This window comes from Festucalex cinctus, chromosome 3 (assembly GCF_051991245.1).
Source record: "Festucalex cinctus isolate MCC-2025b chromosome 3, RoL_Fcin_1.0, whole genome shotgun sequence".
Lineage (NCBI taxonomy): Eukaryota > Metazoa > Chordata > Actinopteri > Syngnathiformes > Syngnathidae > Festucalex > Festucalex cinctus.
The window spans coordinates 26,777,845-26,794,214 of NC_135413.1; the positions used below are offsets into that span (position 1 = coordinate 26,777,845).

Below are 16,370 nucleotides of genomic sequence, written 5' to 3' on the forward strand. Positions count from 1 at the left end.
CAAGCTCTTATGATACCAGAACTACAGACTTTAGAAATTGTGCTTTTTTTGTTCCATATTTGTCATTTCAAGAGCAGCTTTTGTTTGTGTGGTTCGGTTCCATATGGACTATACAGTGGGAGGAGTTCTGAGAGGGAGTCGAGACGGGAGTGTGGTTGTTGTTGATGTCTGTATGGTGCTGGTGGTGGTGCTGGTGGGGAGGGGGGTTGTCTTGGAAGACTTTTTTTTGGGGGGGGGTCTATAAAGTCGTGCCGCCGCTGTGATGACCGCTGCACTCACGATGATGATGATGGACTTCATGGAGGACAAGTTCGGCCTGAAGAACCAGGCCATGAAGGCCGCGGAGTACTTCATGGAACCGGCTATGGAGGGTCTGGACGGCGGCGCGTACTTCGCCAAGTCTTCCCCGAAATGCGCGCAGGCCTTCGGGGCTTCGCCTCGCTCGGACCAGCACGGTAAATTCACATATAACATTATTTATTCTCGTTAAAATGCCTTAATTGAATATATAAAAATAATTTTAAATCGGGCGTTTTTTTTATTTTTTTTTTATTGTATGTCATTTTAAAAAGTCCATTTTGTTGCTGACTTCCCAGGCGGCTACGGCGCGGCCAAAGCGGAGGAGCTGGCCGGCTCGGCGGCGTCGTGTTGCCGCGGCGACGAGGCGGACGAGGCGGCGGACAAGGGCGACGACAAGGTGACGAGCAGCAAGAAGCGACGCCACCGGACCACCTTCAGCAGCGCTCAGCTCGACGAGCTGGAGAAGGTCTTCCAGAAGACGCACTACCCGGACGTGTACGTGCGCGAGCAGCTGGCCACCAGGACCGAGCTGACGGAGGCCAGGGTGCAGGTACGCACGCACGCACGCACGCACGTACGCACGCACGTATACGTACGTACGCACGGGCTCTATAGCAACGTTAGCTTTAGGAGAATCTACAGATAAAGAAAGTTTATTATAGATTCTCGTTATTTGTATGCAAAGTGTAATTCAAAACAAATGGAATCAGGGTCCTCGGAACATGCCAAAAGAAATTGGTGAGCAATTTACTATCAATTTATTCTTTATTTTTCTGTTTGCATGTTTGACAATGCAAGCAAATACAGTATGGTTAAGTCCCAAATAGCTACATATTTTTCAATGTCTTTTCAATTAGTAACTTTCTAACTCAAAACAAATATAATCAAGCATCTGGAAACCTTTAAGAAGAAATCATAGTTTTGGCTATAAATGTTTTTAATTAGATTTTTAGTTTTGTTTTATTTGTTTTTACATATTTTCTGATGCCTTTTCTACAATTTTTTGTTTTGTTTTGTATACATTTGATGTTCAACTCAGAGCAAATGTAATCAAGCATCTGGAAACCTTTCAGACGAAATCGTAGTTTTGGCTATAAATGTTTTAAATTAGATTTTTAGTTTAGTTTTATTTGTTTTTTCATATTTTCTGCTGCCTTTTCTCCATTTTTGTTTTGTTTTGTTTACATTTGATGTTCAACTCAGAGCAAATGTAATCAAGCTTTTTCGGAAGTCGCAATTTTGGCAATTGTAAATGTCTTTCAAATAGCTACTTAATAATAATAATAATAAAAAAGATTCTGTGAACATGTTAAAATAAATTGTAGGTTTAATATATTTATTTGTGCATCTCAAATTCTATACGGCAGTCAAGTGTTATTTAGGCTTATTTTTATTGGCATGTTTGACAAGTAATTCAAAAGTGTTTCTCCAAACGGTCATGGAAAAAAAAATAATAATAATGTGATTTTAGCCGCCACGGTCTTGTCAATTAAAGCGTTACTTTACTTATTTTCATAATGATTAGTCAATTTCTTGTACGATTATTATTATTGACATGTTTGATATAATTCAAAACAAATCAGTCAAGAAATCTTCATCTTTAACTGCATGCTTAGCTCGGTCTCAATTATACGGTCAATTTCTATTGTTTATTAATATCACTGAAGATTGTTGGTTAGCATTTTAAAACATGAGTTTTGTTGAACCCCCCTTTAATATTATCATTCATCACGTAATGTAAAATAAATGAAGCGCCTCCAAATGTCCCAAAGAAGTCGTAAATCTATTTACATATTTGTGAGTGTCTCAAGATGTTGGAAATGTTCCCGTGTTTTATATATAATTGTTATTGTTATTTGCATGATTGTTCTATATTGAGCCAAGTGTCAAGCTCCTCCAAAACAACATTGATTGTTGCACATAATATTTAAATTTTTCTCAGTTTCTCAATGTCAACACTGTCATTTTTTTATTATTTTTATGATTTATTATTATCAGCATATGTGACCTCCAAATCTTCAAACAGCATGTCAAGAGTCAGCAAATTCAGAAAAAATCACAACTTAAGCGAGATGTGAATCATGAGATGGGCAGCTGAATAATAATAATAATTATTATTATTATTATTATTTTCATGATTAACCTACTAATTAAAACAAAAGTCAAGATTGACTTTACATTCTTAAGAAATGTAGCTATGCGTGTTTGAGTGCCAAACTTCACGTCAGTTATCATTTAAATTTATTTTTGCGATTGGAATTGTCATGAAACTCTTTCAGTTCAGTTATTTATTTATTATTATTTTTGGTTAACTTTAGCTTGAATTATTTACAACTTTCTTAAGCATGCTAATATTAGCTATAATGTTGCTGATACACGTGACCCGTAATTTAATAAATAGATGGACAAACCTTTCCAAACATTCAGAAAAACTCATACATTTAGCTCTATCATCAAATGTTCAAAATACAATTTTAACTTTAGCTATATGTATTTCAGTGTCTTAAGTTTTCAAATTTTGAATGCTTACATTTTTTTTTTTTTGAAACGATTTTTGTTTTCTGTTGGTATGAACTGTAAATCACTTAAAACTTTTCCAAACATGCCAAAGAAATTGTAACTAGCTACATATTCCGTTACTTAAAAAAATAATAATAATAATAGTAATAATAATAATGAATAAATAAATAAATAAATAATACGTTTTAAAAGTGTTCAAAGATACGTCTTTAATTCATAGTTTTGTTTTGCTTTTTTCGTTCAAAAGCCGATAATGATTCATCAAAGTTGTAGTTAAAAATTGTACTAAAGTTTGGCACCATGTTTATGATTCTTTGTAACGATTATTTTCAAGTGTATGTTTGAGCTATAATTTAATTTTAGCATTAACCTCAGAAGTGCATAACTTTGGCTACGTATTTCAGTGTTTTAAGTTGTTGAATTGTTTTTATGTTGATTTTCACAATCAACAACAAAATGAATTTTATCATTGATAATATGGCTGACCTGAAGTTAAAACATTTGATGATACGTTCTGAAGAAATTTTAACGTCAGATGTTTTCTGTAAAATGTGAAAAACTTTTAAACAAGGGTCTCAACTGTAATAGTGAATTTATTCTATTTAAAAAAAAAAAAAAAAAAAAGTTGAGTTGAACATCTCCCCTAAAATTATAACTTTATGTAATTTGTCATGAATTTCTTGTGCTTACTATTGCTGTATTTGACCTCGATTTCTAAACAGTGTGATCCTCAAATGTTGAAAAGAAAATTGTAACCAGTTATGAATTTCAGACTCTCTTAAATGTTGAAATTGGAATTGCATTTGCTTGTTTTTCTGTATATTTAATATTTTTTGTTTGCATATTTGACCTTAAATTTAAGTAAACACTAAGCTTACAGACATAAAAAAAAAAAAATCTCAACTCGAGTTACATATTTGTACTATTGTCACCTTTTTATTGTGATTATTAATATTATTGTGGCACGTGTGTGTGCGTGTGTCAGGTGTGGTTCCAGAACAGAAGAGCCAAGTGGAGGAAGCGGGAACGTTACGGGCAAATCCAGCAAGCCAAAACCCACTTTGCCTCCACCTACGACTTGTCTGTGCTGCCTCGCACTGACAGCTACGGGCAGGTACGCCCGTCCAGCTCTTGACATTTTTAATACACCAAAAACAATAATGCATCCGCCACATATTATGTCGTGTACGTCAAGAAGAGTGACCACCAATTCGAGACGACACAGCAAAATGAATAAATGACATTTACATAAGTTTGAGGAAAAGTTTAAGCAGCCAAAAAGACAGATGGTGACATACGTGTTTAGTTTATGACTTTTATTGTCAATAATTATGCGGTTAACCTATTGTTAACATAAAATTAAAATTGTTACATGGGATTTTTCAAACATGAGGATTTTGGAGGTCAATTAAAGTTATATGTGCTTGCTAATTACAACAACCTTTTGCCAGAAATGTCTGTTGTAATTTGGTGGATTTTTAGTTTTTATACAGGACTGTCTCAGAAAATTTGAATATTGTGATAAAGTCCTTTATTTTCTGTAATGCAATTAAATAAGCAAAAATGTCATACATTCTGGATTCATTACAAATCAACTCAAATATTACAAGCCTTTTATTGTTTTAATATTGCTCATTATGGCTTTTTTTTTTTTTTTTACTCGGTCTGAGGAAATATTCTAATATTTTGAGATAGGATATTTGATTTTTATTAAGCTGTAAGCCATAATCAGTAATATTAAAATAATAAAAAGCTTTCCAATATTTCAGTTCATTTGTAATGAATCCAGAATGTATGGCATTTTTGATGTTTTAATTGTATTACTTTTTTATGTACTAATTAACAAATCTTGTTTGCGATCAGTGGCCCACATTTGTGGGAGTATTTTGTAATATAGTATCCCATAAAAAATGTTGATTCTGAAAGGAAACTAAAGTCTTCCTGGGGTCCTCAAATAATTCAACAAAAACATACAACGTTTAAAATTACTCTATATAATAAAAATGAAAACACTAAACAAAAACAGTATTCAACAGATAAAGTAAGTAGAAACAGACAAACAACCATCCACAATTTGAAAGGTCACAAAAAAAGAAAAAAAAAGAAAAGAAATTTGCAAGTGCATACATTAATAAATGCGATTTCATCAATTCCCCAATTATAGTTATTAACGAGTTCATGTATAATGTTCTTACAAACCTGTTGTGGTGTAGCCATTTATGCTGAGCACCATAAATTTTGTGGATGCTGCATGCTAAAGAAGGTGGCGAAAATGCGGCAAAAGTATTTGCTAACCTCCAAAACAAGATAGAAGTAGTAGTCATGGCACGGACCGTCTCCCCAGCTAGCTTGCTATTTTAGCATGCGCCATCCGCCACAAGGACTTACTATTCATTTATGCCTTTGAGTATTGTTATATTACTTGCCTGTATGTGTTCCTAAAGCATTTGTGTGTAAATATTCATTATATGAAGGAAGTCATGCCCGGTACTCATCACTAATTTTCTATTAGCCCGTCATTAGCATTTCCCATTTACTGCTAGCATCAGCGCTGGCGATGTTTCGAAAACAGTTTGTTGTCTTGAAATCCACAGTGTTTGTAAATAAGGACTTACTATTTATTTATGTCTTTGAGTATTGTTATATAATGAAGCGCCTCCTAAATGCTTCCTAAAGCATTTGTGTGTAAATATTCATTATTTAAAGGAACTCATTGCTAATTTTCTATTAGCCCGTCATTCGCATTTCCCATTCACTGCTAGCATTAGCGCTGGCGATGTTTCGAAAACAGTTTGTTGTATTGAAATCCACAGTGTGTGTAATTATTTTTATGGCGTGTTTAGTTTTATAGTAAACTCCAACTAGGTTGTCATTAAACATTTTAAAGCACAACAAGCAAGCAAGCAACACGGTACATTCAGGGACCGTTTACAACGCAGGAAATTGCATATACAGTGCCGTTCAGAATCGTTTTTTTTTCTTCAAATGTAGTGTTTTTTTATGATGGTGTGAAAACCATGTCAAGGTACGACGGTATAAAATGATGACTCTGTCATTTCAGATTCCAAACAACTTGTGGTCGGGCGCCGCGCCCACCGGTCCTGTGGTGTCCCCCTGCATGCTGCCCCGAGGTTCGCCCCCCTGCGTGGCCTCCTACTCCCCGCGCTCGGCCTCCTCCGCCGCCGTCGCCGGGGACCACGCCCACGGCTACTTCCCCAACCAGCAGAACCAGTTCGGCCACGTGGCCCTCAACAACTTCTGCGGCGACCCGCTTCTCTCGCCGGCCGCCAACGGCCACCACGCCTTCGAGACCAAGCCCGAGTTCGAGAGGCGCTCGTCCAGCATCGCCGTGCTTCGCATGAAGGCCAAGGAGCACGCCGCCAATATCTCCTGGGCCATGTGATACCACGGCGAGAACAAAAGAGAGTTTGCTCCTCTTCTAGAACCAAGAAACACTTCTGAGGCTCAGGAGTGAGGCGGACTCCAGTTAGTGCGCGAAAAACACTCTGTTGCCATCTCCTGGTGCCTCCATGTGTCTTCGGACTCTTGGTCACATGCTGACCCGCTTCTAGAACCCAACTTCTAGAGCCCCAAAATTACTTTTGAGTCTCGGGATTGAGGTGGACTCATAGCACATGAAAGCAATTAAAAAACAAACAAACATGTACTCTCATGTTTTAATGGTCACACGACCTGCTTCTAGAGCCAAAGGAACTTTTGTATACGATTCTAGAACCAAAAGAAACACTTTTGAGGCTCAGGAGTGAGGCGGACTCCAGTTAGTGCGCGAAAAACACTCTGTTGCCATCTCCTGGTGCCTCCATGTGTCTTCGGACTCTTGGTCACATGCTGACCCGCTTCTAGAACCCAACTTCTAGAGCCCCAAAATTACTTTTGAGTCTCGTGATTGAGGTGGACTCAATCCACATGAAGGCAATTAAAAAGAAAAAAAACGTACTCATATTTTAATGGTCACATGTTGACCTGCTTCTAGAGCCAAAGAAACTTTTGTATCCGATTCTAGAACCAAAAGAAACACTTTTGAGGCTCAAGACAGCGGCCGACGCACATGAAGGAAATATGAAAAACACGTTGTCAGTGTTTGAAGGCACATGTAATAACGCAGTTAGACATCCTGAAAGTCTTCTGCAACCTAGCAATTGCTGACCCGCTTCTAGAGCCAAAGAACCTTTGAGTCGCTTTTATAACCAAAGAAACCGCTTCTCGAGCCAAGGAGTGATATGGACCTACATGAAGGAAATGAAACCAATGCTCGGGCTCGCCAAATACACCCTCGTGTTTCCGTGGTCGGATGCTGACTCACTTCGAGAGCTAAAGAAACTTTAACCTGCTTATAGAACGAAACAAAACAAAACAAAAAACACTTTTGAGGCTCAGGAGTGAGGTGGACTCAGTGCACATGAAGGCAAAAAATAATGCTTAGGCTAAAAAAAAAATGCACTGTCATAGTTTCATGGTCACATACTAACCCACTTCTAGATCCAAAGAATCTTTACCCTGATTCTAGAACCAAAATAAATACATTTGAGGCTCTGGAGTTAGGTGGACTCCAAATTATGCACATGAAGGCAATACAAAAAATTTTTAAATAATCATTGTTATCCCAGGTTAAGTGTTTTGAAATTGCTTAGTTTTTTCATAGCCACACGCTGACCCGTTTCTAGAGCCAAATAAACTTTGACCCACTTGTAGAACCAAAGAAACTCTACAACTTCTCTCACAAAAAATATAAAATTCTGATTCTGACTCACCCACCCTCACCTCCAAACACTGATCCACTTCTGGACCCAAACAAATGTAGATCTGCTCTATAACAATAATAATAATAATAATAATAATAATAATAATAATAATAATAATAATAGTAATAAAAGTGTCTAGCTCCTAGAAGCCAACAACCACTAGCAAAGTTTTGTAACATCAACTAAACAAAACACATTGCTCCTCCTTTGGAGCCAAAAAATACTGACCCATTTCTAGAACAACATATCCTGCTTCTAGAACAGAACCCCCCTGGAACTGAAAGAGGCACTGACTCACTTCTGGAACCCAAAACTAGTGCTCCACATCTAGAACCAAACAAATGATTCTAAAACCAGTTAGCATAAGCTTTTTTGGGGGGGGTCCTGGTAATCCATAAGGACGGATGAGAACCACTATGGATGGATGGATGGCCCAAGGGTGCCGCCTCGGTTCTGTCAGTCGCTACTCAGAACTCTGAATGTGAGATTTTAATATCCAAATAAATCCCAGTCACTTCATCACCAATGTTTGTGTATGGTTGTTACTTCAGCTCAGGGGGGTGGGGCTACACGAAGAAATGATGTACGCGACTGCGTGTAAACAAGTACGTAAACGGCGTAGTACACTTTAAGTCCACTAGATGGCAGCAGAGGAATAACTTGTTTTGTGATGGTTTTGAATTTTTATTTTTATTTTTTTACACCAAACACAATTTAAAAAATGTAGGCCTAAATTTCCATCAAAAAACGTGGATGAAGCTTTATTCCTAAAATTATATTTAACTCATTCACTGCCAGTCATTATAGAAAATTTTTACATTTCCAATACTCATGTGATATTACATTCAATAATTATATATAAACCGAATCTACCAAATAACAGAATAGACTCCCTACTTTTTGTCCCGTCCCGTTCTTTTATAATTGACAGCAGAAAAATGTAGGTTTGCCAAAATACAGCCATTTCTCCCATGGACTCTGAAACTGTGTTTATTTCCTATAAAATGGGGCAATGATGTCATCTACCGGTGGTTGGGCATCAGTAAAGTTGTTTCCAAGTTTGATATTTACAGTGGAGCATGCTCAGATTCGCCCCCATTTAGCACCGCTCTAAAAAATACAATTGACAAGTATACTTGTCAAAGGCAGTGAATGAGTTAATTTAATAATTTTCTTTAAAACATTTTTTTTTTACTCTAAAAAGTATATATTGATTAGATAGTGTTGAAAATAGCTGTAGAAAATGCGCTTGTTTTCATTAAAAAAACAAAAAAAACATCTACTAGATATCTTTATAGTATGTATGTTTGTCATATGTCAGAATATCTCTATAGGCTACATGAAAAATTATACATGAAATCATCATACTAAAAAAGGTGATTATGTTTGTGATGAAGTCAATCCAAAGGCAAGTCAAAGCAACTTTATTGATAGAGCACATTTCATATAAAAGTAACAACTAACTCAAATGTGTTTCACACAACCAGAAGCACAACATCGAAAAACATTCACAGACAACTGACAACATTCCAGACTGCATTGTGAGGACAAAGTGGACTTTGTTTCCCTCTGCTGGAGACACAAACCAGCAGCAGTGAGAAACTTGAAACACTTTCATTCAATACTCATTACTGTATGATTATATTAACCTTCATTCCATACATATTGATGTTCAGTATTTTGTTACTTCGTCAACGTGTGATTAGTTTGAATACGACGGCCCTGATTGAGCTCACTCGTAGCGAAGTAGAAGCTTGCGGTTGCTTGCTGCTGAATTTAAATAATCATAATAATAAAGACAGAACCTGATATAGTTGTATAGATGCATAATTCACTCAATTGGTATTAAATAATTATGGTTTTTATGTTTATATAATTATTATGAATTTTGTTTTGGATTATTGTAACAATTTGCCCCAAAATATCTTTATAATAGCCTTTTTATTTGACCATTCATGACGGAAAGATCTTCTAATTAGCTGCAAGCCTCTGACCAACAGTTTTCAGACTGGATTCGGGTTCGAATTTCCTGCCCTCTGTCTGCGGATGTGACGTCGTGTACGCCTTGTGTACTTGTAGAAGGGAGTGTGCAGTTTAATTTTTCGGCCACAGGTGGCAGTAGCGATTCAAAATTCAATGTTCTGCATTCAGCAGCTTTAACATTTTTCAAGGACAAAAATCAGAAATTACGGATAAAAAAAAATAAGTCATTTTTAAAATCTGACCAAAGAATGTTTGGAATTTTTTTATTTATTTTTTTTTTAAATGTGAAAGTAGAGAACTTAGTTGTGAGAATATATATATATATATAGTTGATGTAATTTTGTTAGGAGAAATATAATATATATTGCTTTCAAAATATCATATAAAAACAATTCTGAAAGTAAAGTTTTCTCGGAAAAGTCCAGAATTGTAAGCGAAAAAATATTTGGGGGGAGAATGTCATCATTTTTCAAGTTGTATGTTTTGTGAGAAAAACGAAAGAAAGTTAAAAAAACAAAAAAACAAAAAAAACATGTTTTAATTTTAACTCATTCACTCCCAGCCATTTTCACAGAAGCAATCCCGTTCGCTCCCGGCTGTTGACAGAATGTTGCTGACAGAATATTGTGTTCTATTACTATAAAAACATGGAACTCATCAAAAGAAAGATTAAAGTATCTTCTTTCATCGGGAAAAAAAAGTATATTTCTATCTGTTTTCGTTTTGCAGCAATTAGCATTAGAATATAGCTAAGTTTAATCAATTTTCACAAATCTATTTAGAATTGTGAGTAATTGAGCTTTTTTTCAACATGGCCGTCCGTGGTTGATTTCCTTTGCTCTGCTGCCACCTGATGGCTGTTTGTGTAATAACTACCATTTCTACAACCGTTCATTGCAGTTGAGAGGCTGCAAGCCGTCTGTATGCTCTAGCATAAAAAAAACAAAACAAAAAACATATAAATATGTCTTTGGGACACGTAAAACTTTTAAAAAACGTATTTTGACGTTTTTGGGAGCAAATTAGTTTTAAAGAGAATTAGGATGTCCTATTATCTCATTCTTTAGGCTTCTATTTGGCTTAAAATACTATCGGTCTACTCCAGTTGTTCTCAAACTTTTGCGGTGTGCAAAGATTTGACACCACTCGTGGTTCTCGTACCGTTCATGTTATCAGCAAGTTGCTCACTAGTTTGAGGAGCTTGCTGGGTTTATTTTTAGCCTTTCTCCCGCCTGACGTTATTGTGTGATGAAGACGGAGATGATGAAGGTGACTCATCAACAAATCCTACATGAACGCAAGCAAACGGAAAGAAATCCTTCCTTTCACGCCGTCGATAATTTGCTCCACGCGATTACAACTTGGCTTCTTATGTAATATACAGTTTCTAAATGAGCTCTGTGCTTGATATAAGTCTTAAAATGTGCTTTTTTAATTTCATTTTCTCCGATATATTCGTTTAACCTTTGAAGTGCCTCCGTTATTATTGCGCCTCATCCAAATCCAAATCAATAGAAGTCTTCGTGAGCTTTCGCCTCTATCTTAAGAATCAATTCAGTTATGATGACATCATTATGACCGGCAGCATGAAAAGGCTTAATTGAATTGCGTGACCTTTGAACTCATCTTGTAGCGATTTCTTCATCGGAATGTAATAAAATGTCAGGTGTGTTGCATTCAATGACTGGCGTGACGATGAGAGAATTTCAAGACATAAAAGCCTGCCAGAAAATTATGATGTCATTTTTATTTAAAAAAAAAAAAAAAAAAAAGAAGAGGAAAAAACACATCTTCCCATATTGATCTAAAAAAAAAAAGAAAAAAAAAAGTATGTGTGTGGAGAAGTGTCAACATAGGATGGATGAGCGAGTGTGCGCGTGCCACAACGCAATTATGCGTCACTGGCATAAGGTTAATGCCCCCGCATAGCGCTCGCTAAAGGTCAAACGTATTCATTGCCGCGTCTCAAAATGCGACGCTCTCCGTCCGAATGCGCTAACCTGCTAACCCGCTCACCTGCCTCGGATGGCGTTTTCATGCCACTTGAGCAACTTGATCGTTTGGTTTGGGAGAAAAAAAATAATAATAATAAAAACGTACTCAGCAGCACTCCATTTTTTTTGGTCCATGTGTGCTAAAAGTAAAAATGAAAATAAACCGACCAGGTAACAGCTGATGTGCAAAACAGCTAAAAATGCTCCATATTGGTTGTGTACCTAATGTTGTGGCCACATAATGAGGGTGTGGAGGATGGACCCCTGTGGGACTCCGCACGGACAAGCTGATGTTTGTTCTAATAAAGGCATCGTCCTCCTCATCATCATCATCACCACCATAATCATCATCATGCCTGCGAGGGAGTGAGGTGTGTGCGTGTGCGGGGGTGCGTGTTTGCGTGTGCGCGAGCGCTGGCAGACGCAGACCTCATCACTCGGCACAGATGCGAAGGCGCCGGTGTTAATTGCGGCTAATTGCTAAAACGGCCGAAGAAAACACTCGGGCTCATTAAGGACTCCACAGGCTGCTGATTCAAATATGGACATATTGATAAGCAAATATTGATTATGTGTAGAAAATTGCAACCATCGTAAAAGCTTTATTGACAGCATAGGCGATGTCTTAAGTGACAGTTTTACATTCTTTACTGCTATACAAGTGTAAAAAAAAAAGAAGAGAAAAAAAGTCAGCAAATTTTCAGAAATGTTTGTATTATTTTTTTTAAAATAATGATTCATTTTAATTTCTTAATTTGTAAATTCAATTAAGACCCATTAAGGCACTTTATTATTATTATTATTATTATTATTATTATTATTATTACTTCTCCTGTATGTGTGGAATGAGATTAACTAAACTTTTTAATATTATTCAAATTTATTTCATTTTTTAAAAATGTTACTTATTTTAACCCCAAAAGATAAATTCAGTTTATACTCTACCATATATTGGAACATTCTTAAAGTGATACTTCACCTATTTAGCCAATTATAGCAATAAAAAGTTAATATTTCATCTATAATTAATTTGATACTTTCATTGTTTTTCACGTACAAATAGTACCTTTAAAAACACATTTTGCAACTTGCTGTCGACTGAAAATGACATCACAAGGGCTCAGGTAACCAATCACTGCTCACCTGTTTTCTAGGTTTGGTCATATGACATTCACAAGCTGAGCAGTGATTGGTTACCTGAGCCCTTGTGACGTCATTTTCAGTCGACAGGAAGTTGCAAAATGTGTTTTTAAAGGTACTGATTGTACATGAAAAAGAATGAAATCTGAATTTATTATAGGCAAAATATTCATGTTTGACTGCCAAAAATGGCTGAATAAGTAAAGTATCCCTTTTAAAGTCATACAAAAAGAGATTTGTATTTGAAATTTGAATAATAATTCAAATGTATTTAAAATGTTAAAGTTGTAATCTATGTTTGGTTTGGGATTGTTTCACCTCATTTTAATTCTTCAAGGGGAACTGATTTTACACAGTTATGTTCTTGACATTCTTAACTGTAAAAAAAAAAAAAAAAAAAAAGGTTAAGGTGTATCAGGGTAAAAAAAAAATAATAATAAAGAAAAAGCAGCCAGCAGAGGTGTTTATGACGTATCATATGAATATTGGACCCAATGATGTTAAATGTGAGTTGAAGCATATTCTGTTACATTGCTTTTATTACCCCATTAAATGAAAGCAACACCAACGATAGGAATGAAAGCAATTATATCCACACGACTTCTTTCATTTATTCTCTGCGTTATTGTACACGATTAAATTGATGGAATCGGCTCTTCTCGGGTGAACAGACAAACTTGCACAAACTTTAGATTAAAACTCAAGAAAGAAATTAAAAGGCGAAAAAGTGTGGATGTTATAAGAACAATAAAAAACAAGTCATTTAAAAAAAAAAAAAAAAAAAAAAAAAAGAACAAAGTTGTATTTTCAGATAATAAAAAAAAAAAGGACAATACTTTTTTGTAAATATAAAAGTACATATATGACTAGAATAAAATTAACATTACTGGAATTAAATTGTAAATTGTGGGGGAAAAAATCATACTTTGAATGGTGAAAAATAAAAATAAAAAATACAGTGGACCCTAGCTATCTGCGACGCGTAACTACCAAGCTTGACTGCAAAAACAAATAAATACACAAATTAATAATAATAATAATACATCTACATGATAATCTTACAAAATTGAATGCTCAGTTTGTATATTTTTAATCTTACTAGAAGGAAGTGAAATTTTGATATTGTTCAAAGCAATATTTTCACAGAAAAATAAAGTGTTAAAAAAGTCAGGGAAGGATGCAATTTAACAGCAGCAAATAATTTAACGTGGTTTACTCTTCTTGGCTAAAGAGCAGAAACGTTTGATAGAAACTTGTCACACCGCTCACATGAATTTCACTAGTGGCATTTTGATCATAAAATGACGTAGACATGAAAATGTAACCTGACCGTATTTCATGGTGGCTAGCTAGCAAACGGTCACGTTCCGTCTTGTAGGACGTTTGGTACAGTGTTAAGTATGTGTAATACTTATTAGCGCCACCTACAGGACTGGAGGGGAACAGTCAGGCCCACGCACAGTTTCTTTCTCTGCTGCTTTCATTCTATCAGCCTGCAATTTTGCCTGCTGACGATTTTGCAAAGGCACACGCACGCACACACAGACGTGCGGAATGACGCATACAAATAAAAATGTCCTGATGACAGGGAGAAAGGAGGTACAGTAAAAAAAAAAATAAAATAAAAAAAAAGAGAACATTTTAACGCACAGAAGCGAGCTCTTCTTCCTCATTGCTTTCTTGGAGCTTTGTCATGGTGTGAAACGACACTTTTGGTCACGCACCAGCAACCGAGTGAAAGGAGCCGCGGTTTTTACGCTTACGCCCGATTAGCACGTTAAGTGATCCTAAACGACGGCGCTAACCCTCCATCACGCTGTCACGAGTTCATTAGCTTCACTAAACAGCAAAGATATTGACAAACGCAAAAAAAAACCACACACACAAAAGAAATAGGGGTTATGCCTACTTTACATTCTATGCCAATGTTAACATAATCAAGTAGTGATGTTTTTATAAATATTTATGTTAACATGATCAAGTAACTCAAATAATGTAACACGTATACAGGTATCATAGTGTAACTAACGTAATCCGCACGTAATGTAACTAAAATGAAGTAGCTAACATAACCAAGTAACGCAACGCAGCCACGTAACATAATTAACATTGGGAGCTCATGTAACCAATTAACCGCTGATGTTATGTGGCCAACATAAGTTAGCATAATCTAAATAGCAGGAGTAGCTCACCTAACCAACATAACCAGCTAACGAGATGTAACTACTGTAACCGAACTAATGCAACAACAATGAGTATCGTAATTTAACAAACATTATGTAACTAACGCAACATAGCAAATGCTAACGTAACATAACCAACTAACGTCCAACTACCGTAACCACAACAATGCATTGTAATTAACATAATCAACTAATGTAACCGGTATAACATAACTAACTAACTACACTAACGTAGCGCATCCAGCTAAGGTAACATAACCAAGTAGCTAATGTAACTAATATATTGTAATAATAAATAACAAGACTATCGTACTGTAAGAAAACTGATGTAACAAATACCAGTCATTAACGTAGCATAGGCAGGTAACAAATTTAGTAGATTGAGGTTTCATCATGTAACATAACACGTTAAAAAGGACACACAATGTGCGTTTTATTGTCCTTCATTAAGGTGATGAGTGTGTTTAGTTAACGGCAGCTTGTTTCTTTTAACCCTATGACACAATGACATAACACAGAGCTTGACCCCCGAAACGATTATTTCGCTTCCCATTGCTCGTGACAAATAGTGAAAACAAAAAGTGTATTGTTAGCCGCAAGGTAATAACGTTTTCTAGTGTTCTTTTTTTAAGGCAATATAATGGATGAGAGTATTTACACTTTCAACCAGATCCATGTGTTCTGTGATCTATTGCTTCATCCTTGAATTGTCAAGCCCTCTTCTTTTTCTTCTTCTTGCATATCCATTACACTGACGACACTTTGCAGTCACACAGCTTTATTGTGTGATTGTGTGTGCACATCACGTTGCAGCCGCGGGCGTCAGCCCAGGAGAATTGGCTTTAAAGGATGGGGGGTAATGTAGAAGGGATTTAGGGGAGAGAGGGGTTTGAAGGGGAGGGGGGGCATCCAAACAAGAAACCACAGAGACCTGTAATCCTTCTGAGCTATGCTAAGAGGCTAACAACTGTATCGCACTTGTGTTGGTGTAGCGCGTCAGTGAATTTCTGAACGTTCCCATAGTAGCTAACACCATGGCTAACAATGTAGCTAAAAGAAAGATAAACTTACATACATTAATTAATCAATTCATTACATTACATTAAAAAGAAAATCAAATTTTTTTTTTACTTAAAAAAAACTGCCCAATTGATCAGAGTATAGTGTTTCTTGATACCTGCCATCGTGTCTTTGTTAGCTATGTTGCTAACCACTTTTATGTTCACATGCTACTGTATGCTATCCAGTTATAGCTATTATCACACTGTTCCTAAAGGACATAATCTACTGTAAATATAAATAAAGCTTTATTAACAGTACAGGCAACATTTTAAAGCATGGTTATAAAAAAGATGAATGTCTTGTGACACAAAGAAAAGATTACAAAGCATAACAGTGAGTCTTGACAGGACAGAAGTGAGACACACAATGGATAGGAAGATAAGAACAAAGATGGTGTCTACTGTCTAAACAAGACGAGACGTGCG

At 36.1% G+C, this 16,370-nt stretch overlaps 1 protein-coding gene across 1 annotated transcript; it reads left to right on the forward strand.

Moving 5' to 3' along the window:
* Positions 1-259: 259 nt before the first annotated feature.
* Positions 260-8,109, forward strand: alx1 (ALX homeobox 1). The gene is made up of 4 exons (XM_077518079.1): positions 260-455; positions 597-850; positions 3,806-3,934; positions 5,882-8,109. The coding sequence occupies exons 1-4, from the start codon at positions 263-265 to the stop codon at positions 6,221-6,223; spliced, it is 918 nt and encodes a 305-aa protein (XP_077374205.1). The 5' UTR covers positions 260-262; the 3' UTR covers positions 6,224-8,109.
* The last annotated feature ends 8,261 nt before the right edge of the window (positions 8,110-16,370 follow it).